The 17,397-nt window shown below is 43.5% G+C and overlaps 1 protein-coding gene across 1 annotated transcript in view; it reads right to left on the reverse strand.

Annotated features, from left to right (window-relative positions):
• SLC35F1 (solute carrier family 35 member F1) overlaps positions 1 to 17,397 on the reverse strand; it is a 425,018-nt gene that overhangs the window by 31,589 nt on the left and 376,032 nt on the right. Inside the window, exons 6-7 of the mRNA XM_061427467.1 lie at positions 15,163 to 15,215; positions 6,505 to 6,659 (exon numbers count right to left, since the gene is read on the reverse strand). Coding sequence (XP_061283451.1) covers positions 6,505 to 6,659; positions 15,163 to 15,215 — 208 coding nt within the window. The remainder of the gene's footprint in view (positions 1 to 6,504; positions 6,660 to 15,162; positions 15,216 to 17,397) is intronic.

A 17,397-nucleotide genomic window follows, 5' to 3' on the forward strand; every position in this document is an offset into this window, starting at 1 on the left:
CCAAGGAATGCAGGTAACCTCCAGAAGCTGGAAAGGACAAGGAATCAGATTCTCCCCTACAGTCTCCAGAAACCACACAGCTCTGCTAACTCTTGATTTCAACCCAGTAAGACTTCTGACCTTCATTCAAGTGAAAGTGTTAGTTGCTCAGCCATGTCCGGCTCTTTGTGACCACATGGACTGTAACCTGCCAGGCTCCTCTGTCCATAGAATTCTCCAGGCAAGAATACTGGAGTAGGTTGCCATTCCCTTCTCCAGGGGATCTTCCCGATCTAGGGATCAAATGCAGGTCTCCTGCACTGCAGAAAGATTCTTTACTGTTTGATCCACCAGAGAAGTCTCTGACCTCTAGTACTCTAAGGTAATAAATCTGTGTTGTTTTTAGCTACTAAGTACATGCTAATTTGTTACAGCCATCATAGGGATACTCCTTCAATTTCAAAAGTGTTTTTGTGTTCAGTAAATAAGGGGATAGAGTTCATAACTGGTCAAGCTTTGACCTTGAAAAGCTATGACACCATCAACTTGAAAACTTCTCATGTGAATCTCTTCCTAGGTTTGGTTTTAGGGAATCTCTGAGGTCCAGCAGAGCTCATCTCCTGTAATTTACAAGAATTGCTATGGATTTAGTGTTCTGGATCCCACCCTGTTGGTGTAATAAAGAAGAGAAACATGACCACTTCTCAAAAGTCTCATAAAATTAGAGTCTGAAAGAGCTCTATACCATGCTGCTACTGCAGCTAAGTCGCTTCAGTCATGTCCGACTCTGTGTGACCCCATAGACGGCAGCCCACCAGGCTTCTCTGTCCCTGGGATTCTCCAGGCAAGAACACTGGAGTGGGTTGCCATTTCCTTCTCCAGTGCATGAAAGTGAAAAGTGAAAGTGAAGTCACTCAGTCGTGTCAGACTCTTAGCGACCCCATGGACTGCAGCCTACCAGGCTCCTCCGTCCATAGGCTTCTCCAGGCAAGAGTACTGGAGTGGGTTGCCATTGCCTTCTCAGCCTAATTCAGAATTAAGTCCTTTACTTCCTTGAGATGTGGGGCTTTATTGCCCAGTCAGCACAAGAGGCAGAGAAGCTGCAGACAGTGGACTGGTGGGCGGGGAAGGGAATGGATTTTTTCCAAGGATGGAAAGCAAGAAAAAAGCAAATAATCAATGTAGGGCAGGAAAGCTTCATTTAATTATTTATTTCTGCCTGGCTAAGCAACATCTGTGAGCAAAAAGCCATCCTCTCTCAACTGGTAGATATTTATAACCAGACCAGAGGTTGTTCAAAGACATCATGACGAGCTGAAAGAAGAAACTCTAACTGCAGACTGTAGTAAAACTAAATGAGACCCCAGAGGTCATGGGTTAATCGTCAGAACTGAAGAGTGAGTCCCCTCCACAGCAACCATGTCACATTCTTTTTTTTTTTTTTTTAATTGGAGGCTAATTACTTTACAATATTGTGGTGGTTTTTGCCATACAATGACATGAATCAGCCATGGGTGTACATGTGTTCCCCATCCTGAACCCCCCTCCCACCCATCTCACATTCTTGTCCCACTTCCTCCAGTGAGGGGAACTCCCAAGACAGTTTATTCCACTTTCAGATGACTAACTGTTAACAAAGTCTCTTTCTGTTTCACTATAATCTTATAACCTTCACCCTCTGGTCCTGGTGCCACTTGCTTGCAGCCACATGCAGTAGTTCTGAACAAGTGACTCTCAATTCTGGTCACACACCAAGATCAATTGTTGTTCAGTCACTGAGTCATGTCTAACTCCTTGTGACCGCCAGGCTTTCCTGTCCTTCACTATCTCCCAGAGTTCGATCAAACTCATGTCCATGGATTTGGTGATGTCATCCAACCATCTCAATTGGGGGGGGTTCTTAAAAAATCTAATGCCCTGGCTGCACTGCCAACTGCCAAAATATAGAATCAGTGAGTGGGATCCAAGCATCGGTATTTAAAAAACTCTCCAGGTGATTCCAATGTGTAATCAAGGTTGAGGGGCTTCAATACTACACTCAGAGAAGGCAATGGCACCCCACTCCATTACTCTTGCCTGGAAAATCCCATGGACGGAGGAGCCTGGTAGGCTGCAGTCCATGGGGTTGCTAAGAGTCGGACACGACTGAGCGACTTCCGTTTCACTTTTCACTTTCATGCATTGGAGAAGGAAATGGCAACCCACTCCAGTGTTCTTGCCTGGAGAATCCCAGGGACAGGGGAGCCTGGTGGGCTGTCGTCTATGGGGTCACACAGAGTCGGACACGACTGAAGCGACTTAACAGCAGCAGCAGCAGCAGCAACACTACACTCTAAATAAAGACACCCTGACCTGAAATGAATCTTCTCTTCCTTAGTCTGTGACTTTTAACCATCTTCTTAGGGCAGACACTGTGAGGCAACTGGCAGTCATTACTAAACCCTGGAGAAGAGTGGTATCCGAAACCACCTGGGAAGACATGGTGGGCTTGAATTGGTTCCTTTCATGGTTTTAAAAGTATGTGTATGTGTGTGTGTGTGTGCTAAGATGCTTCAGTTGTGTCTGACTCTTTGAGACCCTATGGACTGTAACCCAACAGGCTCCTCTGTCCATGGGATTCTCCAGGCAAGAATACTGGAGTGGGCTGCTATGCCCTCCTCCAGGAGATCTTCCCAACCCAGGGGTCAAACATGCCTCTTTTAAGTCTTCTGCATTGGCAGGTGGGTTCTTTACCACTAGCACCATGTGGGAAGCCCCTTAAAAGTATACCAGATAGATAAATTGGAACTCATCAATATTAAAAACTTTTGTGCTTCCAAGGACACTAACAAGAACATGAAAAGACAACCACAGAGTGGGAGAACCATAAGCCCAGTAATTGTACTCTTGGGTGTTTATTTCAGAGAAATGAAAACTTTGTTCACACAAGAAGTTGTACATGTAATAGCCTCAAACAGAAAAAACCCAGAGTCTTTCATTGAGTCGGTGGTTAAATAAATTTTGATATAACCGTGCCATGGAATAGTACTTAGCAATAAAATAGAGTGAGCTACTGATATAGTTATCTGGATGAATCTTCAGATGATTATGCTGAAAAATTATGCTGCGAAAACAGTCGATCCCCAAAGGTTACATACTGTATTATTCCATTTACATGCCATTCTTGAAGTGACAAATTTAGAGAAATGGAGAATAAATTAGTGGTTTCAAGGTGTTAATGAGATGAGTGAGCACTAAGTAGGTATGGTTATAAAAAGGCAATAAGGACACTTGGTGGGGATGGAAATGTTCTGTTTGTTAACTGGGTCAGTGTTAATATCCTGATACTGTATCACAGTTTTGCAAGATGTCACCAATGAGCGAAACTAGATAAAGGGTAAATGGGAACTCTCGTATTATTTCTTAAAACTTGTAGATTCAAAATTACGAATCTATAACTTTGTCTTGAAAGTCTGATTTTTAAAAAAAAAATAGGAATGAATTTTAAGAGAAAACACCTATTGTGTTGAACCAACTTTGCCTTAAGGGAATTTATCTGTTAAACTGTAACCAAATACATGTGTATAGTGCAAAGCATTATTTTAAGAATTAAAAAAGTTCTATGACTCCTCCAAATTGGTGAATCCAGGAGTGTCATTTTCAGATAATACAGGTTCCCTTCTGATGGCATGATGAGAGGTACTACATGACTTCCTCTTCCCCTGAGTTACTTCTCCTAAGTTAGCAGTAACATAAATGCTAAGTGGAGAAGATGGACTTTGAAGAATTAGAATTTACCTGGTTCATCAGCCTGCTCAGTTCCTGATGTTTGTTTATGTAGACAGCCCCAAGTCTAAGCAAACGAAGTGAGGTGTGAGGAGTGACGGACTCAAATAGGCACTAACACTAGCCAGGCACCCCTCTTAGGCATTAGTTCTCACATTCAGAGAACATCAGCCTCACTGGCAGAAGACTCCCCCAGAAGATTGCCAGATGCTGATTCTGTGGCCCCGGGGCTATGGACCAGGAATCTGCATTTTTAGCAGTTTCCCCTGGTGAAAGCAGACTTTCTGAGCACTGCCATGAGGGATGCTGAGAGCTGAGCTGGATCTGGACTGCCCAAGAGCTGACCGCAGTCCTGCATACAAACGACATGCTTCGGTCATCTTCCTTTAAGGACGATGAAAGGGATTCTTCTAGTTCAAGAGTTTATAAAGAGGATTACAGGAAGCAGTGCTGAGATTGGAACTCACGCTGAGGAATGGAGTAGATGTGGATGCTTAGCTGTAGAAGAGAGAAGAAAAACGGCAGCCACTGCGCTGTGCTGGTGAGACCCCGGCTTGGGGGTTGCTTGGAGGTGATTCTGAGGGAAAGGGGTCCTCCCAGCACTGTGGTGGGGAGCAGTGGGAGGAACATGCTGTGATTTTGCTCTTCACCCTTATGTGGACCAGGGTGCACTCAGGACTTAGAGATTGCACCATGCAGAGAAAACGAATTACTAACAATGTATCAATGCTATCCAACAATATACACTTTCCTGAAGCTGCCACCATTACCTCAAGGCTGGGCAGAAGGTTCCATGTAAAGCAGCAACTCAGCATTTTATCGCTATCTGCTGCCACGGCCGCTTTCTCCACCTCTCCTCTTCCAGATCTGCTTCTGGTCCTCCCAGCTGCCAATCTTGTTGGTGACCTCCTTTCCACCTGTGTCTGCTCTTCCTGGTCTGTTTCTCGGCTATGATTTGGCTTCAGTTCAGTTCAGTCCAGTCGCTCAGTCACGTCTGACTCTTTGCGACTCCATGAATCGAAGCACGCCAGGCCTCCCTGTCCATCACCAACTCCCAGGGTCCACTCAAACTCATGTCCATCGAGTCGGTGATGCCATCCTGCCATCTCATCCTCTGGCGTCCCCTTCTCCCCCTGCCCCCAATCCCTCCCAGCATCAGGGTCTTTCCCAATGATTCAACTCTTTGCATGAGGTGGCCAAAGTACTGGCTTAGCATGGTGATATTTCTGATGATTTGCTTCTGCTGCTTTGCCTCCGGACCTCTCAAGTATATACTCGCTCCAGCTCAGCACTTCTCTGGGAACCTCTCAACCCAGGGTGACCTAATTGAAGATGCCCCGCCAACTAAGATGCCCCCTCCACTGGCCAAACCTGTGAGAAGATGGTATTGACTATAATGCCACTGATGAGGCACTTGGATAGAAGTGGCCATAGCAATGCCTCTTTCCTTCTGCCTCTTCTTTCCTTGCCTGTCCTAGTCTGGTCTTATGTGCTGGATGTCCCATGCGTGCTTGCTAAGTCACTTCAGTCGTCTCCTACTCTTTGTGACCCGATGGACTGCAGCCCACCAGGCTCCTCTGTCCATGGGACTCTTCAGGTAAGAATAATGGAATGGGTTGCCATTTTCTTCCCCAGGGGATCTTCCCAACCCAGGGATCGAACCCAAGTTTCTGACGTCTCTTGCACTGGCAGGCAGGTTCTTTAAAACTAGCGCCACCTGGGAAGCCTTTGGATCTCCCATACTTGTCCTTTTTCACACTTGTCATAATCCCCACTGACTAGTTATCAGACTAGTTAAGGAATGGCAAGTGGGTCCCTTCTCATATACCAATTCTAGTCAGTTGTTAATGAGTCAGTTAGTACAGCATTTAAAAGACAGTATCCGATAGCCTAGCTTGGGAGACCATAACCAGTCAGTCATGCCTGTCTTGGTTGAGGATATGGGTAGAGTCTTACACTTGAAGAGACTGCTATCTTTGGACTAAATGATTTCTTCTTTCCTTTAGGGCTGATATATTAACTGCAACGGCTTCATAGTATCTCTTTGCATTCCTTTACTGAAACCCTGGTCTTTTAATAAAGAAATTATTTTGAATGCATTAGCATTTCCCATTCATATTTACTATGAAAATATATGCAAAATAGAAACTGCAGGAACTGTGTCTTTTCTCCAAAGAGAATACACTCCTCAGGTGCCTTTGGCAGAATCCATTTGGCAGTTATAGTTTGGGAACTGGATGTCTTCCAAGCTTTAGGTTGGAAAAGGAGTAAGCTTCTGGGGTGAATGATGTCAGAAAAACTGTCCCCCATTATTTGCAAGCCCTTCCTTCTATGGCTATTTCTTATCTTTCATTATCAAATGTCACAGTTACTAGACTCTCATAACAAAATGTTGCCTCTGTCTTATGTGAGTGAAAGTTGCTCAGTTGTGTCCAACTTTTTGCAACCCCATAGACTAGCCCAATAGGTTCCTCTGTCCGTGGAATTCTCTAAAGAATATTGGAGTGGGTTGTCATTTCCTTCTTCAGGGGATCTTCCCAACCCAGGGGTGGAACTCAGGTCTCCTGCATTGCAAGCAGCTTCTTTTCCATCTAAGACACTCGGAATGTAAACAGCCAGGTCATGGGGGTCAGCACACAGAAGTGCAGTCCTTGATGCAAAATTGCATAATTAGGGCAATTCCACTGCAGAGCGTTCCTACCTATACGTGTTCTTTCCTACAGAGTATCATCTTCAGACAGGAGCACTGACTCAACTTACCTTGTAATGGAAGAGAAACAACCCGCAGAACAAGCTGTACAGATCTGCGGTGAGCAACGAGAGGTTGACCGACGTGGCGCTGGTTTTCTTTATGACCACAGGCATGAAGCTGTAGAGACCAAACATGCAGGCACTAAAGCCGACATAGAGCAGTCCTGGAGGGAGAGGAAAGACAGGTGACATCACAGCCTCCTCCGGGGCCTCGGTGGAGCCACAGTGGGTGAAGGGAGGGGAACAGCACCCCCCCCCCATCTCCATTTCACTCTCACACAGGAGTTTTTCTTTCACTCTGTCAACCGATGTTTTTTATTGGGTAATACATAGCTAAAACATAAAATAAGAAGTGAAAACCTGCATGTGGAACAAGATCTATATGCTTCTCACACACATCTGATGTTTCACCTCTGCTGTGAGGGAGAGCAGCTACAATCAGAAATAGGGTCTAAATTCTATTTCTGGTTGTGCTGTAATTACTTCCTTGTACCCATGTCTTTTAAAACTTTTTCACTTCTTTTTTATTTGCAACATAGGAACAAAACTACTTGGTACCATGCATTGCTCACAACAATGAATAACTGCATAATCCTTAAAATGAAAGCGCTTACATGTCAAAGAGATGTGGACTAAGTCACAGTACTGAACTAAAGTCCTAACTGTGTGATCTTGGATAGATCACTTCACATGAGCTGTCAGTTTCTTCCAGATTTCTGAATCCTGCTTAGCACTACTCCTGAAACCAGAGTCCTATTCCACCATCACTTTTCCTAGCATACGTGGGCTCTCACACGTAGGCTCTGCTCTCCTATAAATAGGTAAATGCTTTGCAGGCCATCAAATAATTAAGTTTTGCAAAACAGAAAGATTAAAAAAAATGCCCTTTTGCTACATGATTAGTCCTTCAAACTCTGAAATTCTCTCACTCTAATTATAACTCAATACACAATTGTTAATACTAACCCCATAAGTACATAATTTTGTTCAGTCCAAAACAGAAGATTATGCCTAAATCTAGGGTTTGGCTCATCATTTCCTCAATGTTGATACAACACAAATGCAGAAAAATTATTCTCATTTCTCTACCTTAAAAGAATAAGGCATAGAATAAGCACAAGTATTAAAACTCAGTGGATCTTTGGGCATTTTTATATAATATTAAATAAAAGATCCAACCTATCCAAGGGAACCTTGATGACATGTCTGGTTTAGGCCGTAGGCAGATCACTTTCTTTGAATCCTGTGAATTTTGGAAGATTTGTCAGGTACTGGACACCCAGTCCCTTTGACCATGAAGAACAGGGATCCCTCCAAAGAGAAATTTGGTTTTCCCATATGGAAAGTATTTAAGGTCACGAATTATTATTCTACATGTTTCTGATATTAAGTTTAAGGATAGCCATGTCACATCCATATAAAAATATTAAGTAGGCAAACTCAGTACAACAGCCCCCTCTAGTGTGGTGGAAATACCCTAAGAGGAAACTAGAATAATCACTTTTTTATTAATTGTTCAGTAAATTATACAAGTCCTCTTGTGGAAATTCTGTCACAGTCATGTCAGATGGCTTTTGACTCTCTGTCTGAAGTTTTAATTCCCTAAAATTGGTCAGTTTTCCTGTACTTGGGTTTCATGTTATTTATAATTCATTTTCCTTTTAAACAAGTTACTAAAAGGGCAATATTAAATAACCTATGATTAATACATGGAAAGACATAAACATTAATTCAGTATTCCTTTAAGGAATCTGAGATGAACAGACTACACTAGGGATAAGATATACCCTTAAATTAATCTACTAAAAGTAATCAAACTTGATTAAAATGTAGTCCAGGAACCAGCACACTCCCCACACCACCCTCCCCCCGCCCCCACCACCACTTTTTAAAATTTAGATTATACATGACTGGGTTAGGAAGTTCAACAATCCTACCCTCCCATCACCTGACCTGGTGTTGATATACTGTGAACTCTCACATGTGAGATCTGATATTGCATATTCAATTATTCAACCATGTATTCACTGCATACATACTGTGTTCTAGGAACTCTGTTATGGGCTAGCATGCAATGGGAAAAAGGAGAGACAAGTAACTTAGAACTGATATCAGTGCTATGAAGCAAGAAAAGGGTTGCTTATGGGGAATTACAGGGGTATTGCTTTTGGAAAGGTGGAAGCAGCATTGACTTTAAATCCTGAAGGACTAGAGGGAGATGGCCAGGGGAAAAATAATTTATGCAGGGAGACCTACAAATGAAAAGACTCTAATGGTTTACAGGAGCTGCAAGAGGCCAGAATATCTGAGCAGGATGAACAGACTGAGGCAGTGATAAGAGAGGAGACTGGAAAATTAGGCAGGGGGTGGATTATGTGGGGCCTTGTAGGTCTTGGAAGGAAGTTGGCATCTTATTCTAGTTGTAATGGGAAGCCATTGAGGAATTTGTAGCAGAAGCTAACTTGTAGTCTGATCTACCTTTCTAAAAGATGGAGTTAGATATGCATGGAGAAGGGACTGAAGGAGAGAAGCTCAGAGGAAACCAGCGAGGAGTACAGGGTCTCAGTCCAGGCAAGAGATGCTGGTGGCTTTTGCTCAGAGTGGCAGTGGAGATGAAGGAAAGTGGCTGGTTTATGAAGGTTCCACGTGCCTTGCTGCTGGTAGACTGGATGTGTTGCTGTTGCTGTTTAGTTGCTAAGTTGTGTCTGACTGTTTTGTGACCCCATAGCCTGCCAGGCTCCTCTATCCATGGGATTTCCCAGCAAGAATACTGGCGTGGGTTGCCGTTTCCTCCTCCAAGGGATCTTCCTGACTCAGAGATTGAACCCACGTCTTCTGCATTGCATTGCATAGTCTTGCAGGCAGACTCTTCACTGCTGAGCCACCGGGGTAGCCTAAAATCTTTCTACTCGATTTTAGAACCTTTCAGAGTAGTTGTTCAGAACCGTTTGTGTTCTCCCAAGATTTTCCTGGTGGTCCAGACTGGATGTATGTAGTGAGGAAAAGGACAGTATCAGAGATACCATGGGTTCATGTGGTGGTGGTTTGTTCGCTAAGCCGTGTCCGACTCCAGCGACCCCATGGACTGTGGCCTGACAGGCTCTTCTGTCCGTGGGATTCTCCAGGCAAGAATAACTGGAGTGAGCTGCCATTTCCTTCTCCAGGGGATCTCCTCGACCTGGGAATCTAGCCTGGGTCTCCTGCATTGTAGGCAGATTCTTTACGAAGTGACTACAGTGGGTTCATGTGGATTCTGGCTAACTAGAAACTGACACTGAATTTTGACACCATTTACTGAGTCGCAGAGAACTGAGCAGGAGGACCAGGTTTTCAGGGGAAATAAAAAGCTCCATTTTGGACATGTTAAGTTAGAGATGCTTGTGCATCATCCAAAAAGATTTGTCCGGTAGGGAGTGGATTTATAATTGGTAGCTAAGAGAGAAGAGTGTGACTTTACAAGCAAACTCATGAGCCAAGGAGTGGAGGAAAACACACACACAGCAGAGTTCATTCTACTCATCAGGCTACCTTGAGATTCTCCAAGCTTAGACACTTAAACATCCTAAACTTATTCTTTAAAAATGCAGAAATTAAATTTATGGGGATGGGAGTAAAATACAAACACCATCACATTTAATCACTTTGCTGGGTCATCCAGCGTTTCCGTGTGTGGCTATCCAGTCAGCCAAATGAGCACAAGATTGAGAGTGGGCATGTTGTGTTGCTGCAATTTGCTGATTTTTTTCTTCTCAGATAAAAAATTAACTAGTTAATGGACATTAGCGATGCATCTGAAGGCCCAACTTGCTGTCCTTATGGGATTTTTCAAGCACTCGATCGACATGATCAAACAAACTGAATTACTTTTGACTGATAAACACAGGGTGGGTACAATAACTACATTTTCAGACAAAGTATATGTATGATCGTTTCTTTTTGGAAATGTTTTCTCCCTCACTAAAGACAGGATTTGGTAACTCTTGTCCTCATATGCTAAAAACATTTAAGCTAGAGAAACTGGGAAGAATACCATCAGCTAAGACTAAGTACTTGCTATGTGTCATGTGCTTTATGTACATTAATCTCTACAACAGTATAACACCATTGCTATTGTTATCCTCTTTACACACATGAGGAAATAGGCTCATAAAGATACACTCCACAGCAGGTTCAACAGAAGAAATACAATATGGGGTACAAGTTATAAAGGAGTTTGGATGGGCAATGGGGAAAGATGGATGGTAAGACAACCCAGACGTTAGTAAAGACAGTAAATTATTCATATCCCTGGGGCCAGAGAGGTCCAGGGAGGAGGCCATGTTATCAGAGGTCAGAAGTCAGGGAGGCCCAGCAAAGGTAATCAGAGGACACTTGGCCACTTCTAGAGACTTGACCTGAAACAGGGAGACACATCCTGGTCTCTTGCTTCCTCCCACCCTCCAGTCTCCTTCTTCTGCCTCCCAGTGGCCATCTGCTGCTGCTGCTGCTAAGTTGCTTCAGTCGTGTCCGACTCTGTGCAACCCCATAGATGGCAGCCCACCAGGCTCCCCTGTCCCTGGGATTCTCCATGCAAGAACACTGGAGTGGGTTGCCATTTCCTTCTCTAATGCATGAAAGTGAAAAGTGAAAGGGAAGTCGCTCAGTCGTGTCTGACTCTTCGAAACCCCATGGACTGCAGCCCACCAGGCTCCTCCGTCCATGGGAATTTTCAGGCAAGAATACTGGAGTGGGTTGCCATTGCCTTCTCCGAGTGGCCAATCTAGCTGAAGTCAATTAACATGCCAGCCTGGGAGGGACTGTTTGCGTCGGTCAGTCTCTGCAGTGCAGAGCAGAGTAAGGGTAAGAAACAAATCTGTGAGTAGGTAGGCAAAAGACAAGCTTACAGAGGTCGAGTAGCTCACCTTCAGGTCACTCAGGCTGCCTGACTTTAAACTCTGAGTGCATACCACTAACCTATATTGTTTAATTATTATGAAGAGAAATAGGACTTGGATGAAGCATTCTATTTGACTGTAATGAGCATCTCATTTTATATGGGATATATACAGAATGCATTGTTATGCATGATGTATCATGTGATATGGGATATACATGTTTATTTGTAATGGATATTGTATACACACGTATATAGTATATGTTTGTGTTTGCTGCATATATTTTATCTCATCATTTTCTTTGGGATCCCACTGGTATTCTTTTACTTTCCTTTGACTAGATTTTTTTAAAATATCATTTTTAATTCTTAAAAATAAAGGCGAGGTAAGATGATATCAGGACATATGTACTAAGGTGCCAGGCTGGGGGGCTGGCTCAGAGGGTGCAACTAGCCCCCTCACAGGCAGCCATGAGTCCAGTGAAGCAGCCTTAGTTCCCCAGCCTCCAGTTCAGCATCAGCAAAAAGAAAGGCTATACTATTCTTAATGATATTTAAGGTTTTTTCTGCTTTGTGGTCCCATTACTGCATCTTCAGGGAAAGGTCAAATCTCTTGTTCTGGCCTCCAGGACAAAATCAAAACCAAAGCAATCTCTGCCCATGGCAAGAAAAGTGAACCCTCAATGCAGGAATCTGCCTGCAGTGCAGGAGACCTAGGTTCAATTCCTGGATCTGGAAGATCCCCTGGAGAAGGAAATGACAACCCTCTTCAGTATTCTTGCCTGGAGAATCCCATGGACAGAGGAGCCGGGCAGGCTACAGTCCATGGGGTCGCAAGAGACAGACATGACTTAGCAACTAAACCACCAGCAGCACCTGCTGCTGCTGCTGCTGCTGCTAAGTGGCTTCAGTCGTGTCCGACTCTGTGCGACCCCACAGACGGCAGCCCACCAGGCTCCCCCGTCCCTGGGATTCTCCAGGCAAGAACACTGGAGTGGGTTGCCATTTCCTTCTCCAATACCACCAGCACCAGCACACCACAAATCGGTACTGGTGACCTGCCTGTCACGTTCCCTTCCTTTGACAGTGGATTTGCACATCAGCTAACACTTGTCCTTCAACACAATGGCAAAGGGGTAAAGCGAACGCTTAAGCTAATTATTAGATTTCGCACACGTCTGCTGCACTGGAGACCATGTTAGCTCTATAAGGTCCTACATTTCACTTGAGTTTCATAATTACATAACCAGCCCCAGTCTTTCTGTTCAGTAGAGTAAAATAAGGAAATAAAAACAAACAGCATCAAAGACTGTTATCTTCTTGCTTTTAATTACTCTTTGTGTCTTGCAATTGGTCAATGTTATTAGAAAATATCAGAAGCTGTTAAAAAGTACTTTCCGAATCCAGAAAATATAAAACATGTTTATTATCCCATTTGGTCCACAGAACAAAAAATGTTTTTACTTTGGTAAAATAGCAACCATAGGAGCTGTGCAAGAGACTGTGATGGGATCACTGGTTGGAGATAAAGAGAGTCTTGGATCTTGGTCTGTCAACTAAGGCACACTGATCAGAGCTTGGCACTCTAGGGTGACTTCCTATGGCACGTGGGCAGGCCTTGATGGGAGGTCCGTCCCCTTGGGTGTTTTGCTGCCTCCAGGGCCCATGAGTTGCAGTAGCTGCTATGCCATCTCCTGGTTTCCCAGAGAGAAACGTCAAAGCCAAGCCTAAGCCCCGTGCCCTGTTTCCACTGTTTTCCCTTTTGTCTACGTTTTTGTAAGCTGAGAGACAGCAAGACAAGCCCGTCTCCTTGGCTTGCCATTCATTCATCCACTCATTTAAAAAACACTTGTTCATTAAATTTTATGTGCCTACAACTGAGCTAAGCACTAGAAACTTTTAGTAGGTTGGGATGAGGTAGGAGGACAAAGATGACCCTTATCCACGCTTCAGAAAGAAAAGATATTTGGTTCCTTTTCTAGACCATTTGAGACTCATTTCCAATCAGGAAAATTAAACAAATGGCTTTATAATGTGTTCCTTTTACACAGCCCTTCATCATCTTGGACCACAGGGAATTGACATTTTCATGGCAATACGAGAGCTCAGTGTGCTCTGATGACACATTTAACTAACACTGAATTATAACAGAGCTTGGTGGACATGCACATGACATCTGCATAATTGGAGGACAAATTATTTTTTATTAGTGCTACTACTATTAATATAAAATTAATTTATGCTCATGGACCTCTGCATGTGAAGTGTTACCAAGCACAGCTGACATTCTGGCTCTGAGACTCACAGAGGCCATGAGGCTGTAACCTGCAGCTGGCTTCCCTTCTCAGCCGCTTTCCTCTCCTCCCTACAATCCCTTCTCTTTATTGACTTTCATTTAATTGTGTCATTTTACAGTAAAACTCGAGAGAAATTAAACGGCCAGACTGTGACAGACACAAGGGCTGGGGAGCCCTTGAAGTCACTAGAGAGAACCCCAGGGGAGTGGGCATAGTTCTGAAGTGCCTGCTGTGTCTTCAGAGGGAATCTGTCAGCAGCCAGTCAACCCTGGACACTTCAGGGTCAGAGGCAGGTAAATGGTGCAGGGAGCTTTATGTCTCTGTTGTCCTTGTTCAGAAAAGCAGAATTTGACGGGAGCCATTCCCTTGTAGCTCAGTTGGTAAAGGATCTGCCTGTAATGCAGGAGACCTGAGTTGGTATTCCTGGGTCGGGAAGATCCCCTGGAGAAGGAAATGGCAACCCACTCCAGTATTCTTGCCTAGAGAATCCCCATGGACAGAGGAGCCTGGCGGGCTACAGTCCATGGGGTCGTAAGAGTCAGACAGGACTTAGCAACTAAACCACCACCACCACCATCACCGTTATTTCTATGAACACCCATGTAAGCTGGGGATGGCTTGAACAGTCTGCTTTGGAGTGGCGAACCACCTGTATTTTCACTTCCCATTTGCATTCATCGGGCATGCATTTTCCAAGCACCCCCATAAGCCAACCTCTGTGCTCAGTGCTAGAACCCAAGTGTCTTGTTATAGACACTGAGGGGAGGTTTCAGGGCTCCCTCCCTGGCATTTGAGGGTGGGAAATGTCAGTCCCTTCCAAGGCTTGCTGAGTGATCATTATCAGAGCATCACCTAGGATCTTAACTCTTTGTCCTAATTTTATTTTCTTTTATAAGAAAAAAGTGACTTTCAAAACAGGTGGCACATAGCTGCCCTGGATGACTGAAGGAGCTCAAAGCGTGTCTACTATTTTCCACTGAGTCCATTTGGAGATCAATTAACCGTGTCTTTTGAGCAAACTGCTCCCTTCTGAAAAGGTTTTTATGGGTTCAGAATGCCCATCGCATTGTTTTCTTTTGCGCCTTTTTGTTAAGTTCAGTTCTTTTTCCCTTTAGTAAAGTGTCACTTTTTAACGATCACATCAGTTTTGTGTTTCTCAGCTAGAGCAAATTGCTGTCATTTGCGTCTCACCAGCACCTCGGGGCATTTTTCTTTCTGGTTGGTCTTTAACCTAAAAACACACTTCTGTGTCTACACTGATGGCATCTTGACAATGATAATGGGCAGAGGCTCAATTAAGAAACATTATGAATCATACAGTTCAGTCTCCTCTAGTGGGTGAGAGTCCCCAGATTGACAAGGGTGGTTTCATTTTCTCTTGTCCCCCTGCAGTCTAAGTCCTTTCCCGGTCGGTGCCTCGCCACCACCCCAGTCACTCTCCAAAGGTTATTTTCCTGGTTTACTAAAAACAGCATCTCAGGCGAGCAAACCCCTTACCTATTTGCCAGTCCCAGGGCACCTTCAACAGCTCCTTGTGCTCCATTATCGCTCTGTGGATTGAAAGAAAGCAGAGCTGATGAGCAACACGGCCTTCTTTTGTCGTTGTTCACTAACCAGATTTATATAAACCATGAAGCAATCAATTGAATTCCAGAAGTAACTTTGGATCACACAGAGGCTAGTTTCATTAGGTAGCTCAGCCCAAGACTGGTTCCTGCAGACCCACCACCGTCCTTCTCAGCCAGGCTGCCTCCTAGCTTTCACTTCTCGCTCAGAAGCTTTCTCAAAAGTACATGGCGAGGTTTGAAAATTTCTGGGCTTGCAGGTTTAATCACTTTTCCGATTGAGCACTCTCCAGGGCTGTGTTTCTCAAACTTAAATGTACAAAAATACCACCTGGAGAGGGTGTTAAAAAAAGTTTCCTGGGGACTTCCCCGGGGGTCCAGTGGTTAAGAATCTGCCTTGTAATGCAAGGGATGCAAGTTTGATCCCTGGCCAGGGAATTAAGATCCCACATGCAACTGAGCCTGTGCACCACAAGGAAGACCCAATGAGGCCAAAATTAAAATAAATAATAAGCCCCCAAAATGTCTGAAAAATAAAAAAAACAGTTTCCTGGACCCCACCCCTCCAGAGGCTGATTCAGTAGATCAGAGGAGGGCCCTTGGATGTGCATTTCTGACAAGTTCCCACGTGGTGCTAGTACTGCTGGCCAGAGAATTACACTCTGAGAACCACTGTTCTCAAAGAGGACCAGGAAGGGTGGATGGCCCCCCCACCTGTGTCACTTTGGTTTTATTGCTCCCTTAACGTAACCCATTTGCCAAACACACTCAGACGCCTCTTCCATGATTTTGGCAGCAGTGTCTCTGAAGGGCTCCATCAGTTCTAACGGTCTATAACTGAAGCAGATGAGTGCTAGATCTCCAAAGATACTTTTTTTTGGATTCAAGAATAATAATCCATAAAATGAGCCATCCATCTACAAAATGTTGGTTACGAACCGTTGAACTAAGCAATTTCTTTTCTTCTTATGAAGCTGAAGTGCCAAATTTAGAAACTTTAAAATGCCATCATGTTTTCAAAATGAATCCCAAATAAATCTGTCTTAGAGAGTCTTCCCATCTCCTGGCCCTGTTTGCTATGGAGTCCCCCACCTGTATCTCAGGACACCAAAATTTGGAGAATTCTTGGAAAGAGCCTATTTGCAAAACGGATTTAAAGCGATGCCAGAAGAGCCTCCTTAAATAACTTCAGACACAGACGCAATGACAAAGAACCTGCTTGTAGAAAGTGATGTGGTGAAAATCAGAATTACTTGCGTTGCAGATAGGATTTGCTGAAATTAGACAGGAGGATATATTATGCTTCTTTATCTCTTACGTGAAGCTAAAATACATGGCCTTTATTGATGAAAAATTAGGCTTTGCTTGACACTTATTCCATAGCAACTTCTGAGCCCTAGTGAGTGATGACATATACTCCAAGGCCAGAATTACTGAAAGTTCGTTGTTTCTGACTTTTTGATGCTTAGTGAATGCCTGTGTTCTATCTTGACCCATTTAAGGAAAATGGAAACGCTAAGTTTCTAGTTTCTAAGAGATGAATTTTTGTTGTTGCTGCTGTTTTTTTTTTTTTTGGCTGAGCCATGAAGCTTGAGGGATCTTAATTCCCTAACCAGAGATTGAATACTGGCCATGGCAGTAAAAGTCCTAACAACTGGACTGCCAGGAAATTCCCTAAGAAATGAATTGGAAATGTGGTTCACTTGTGCAAACCCATGAGCAATAAAAGAAATTACAAAAGGACAAATTTAAACTCTAAGTTTTCTAGTTGTGATTACTAGTAAAAGACTAGTATACTAGTTGTCACTAGTAAACAGAATGCCCTTTTTTGGAAGTACATCAAATCATGGCATTTACACTTGGTTTTCCTATTTCTCTAAGTATTAATAAAACCTCATTGGCTGGTTTTGGAGAATCAATGTACTTTTAATGCTTTCTTATAAATTATCTTCAAAGTCCATTACATAAATTCACTAAAAATTCATTTAGTTTGGAAGAAATTTATTAATAAAGATACTGAGTTTTCAGATTTCATATGGGAGGTTGGTGACAGGTTTCTAGCTCTGATTTTTACAAAATAAAGTGAGCAGCCATAACCTAAGTGAAAAACATTTAAAAAATAAGCTCTAAGAGTGTCAACTGCCTGAATTTCTTGTTATTTTTTACT

Source organism: Bos javanicus, chromosome 9 (assembly GCF_032452875.1).
Source record: "Bos javanicus breed banteng chromosome 9, ARS-OSU_banteng_1.0, whole genome shotgun sequence".
Lineage (NCBI taxonomy): Eukaryota > Metazoa > Chordata > Mammalia > Artiodactyla > Bovidae > Bos > Bos javanicus.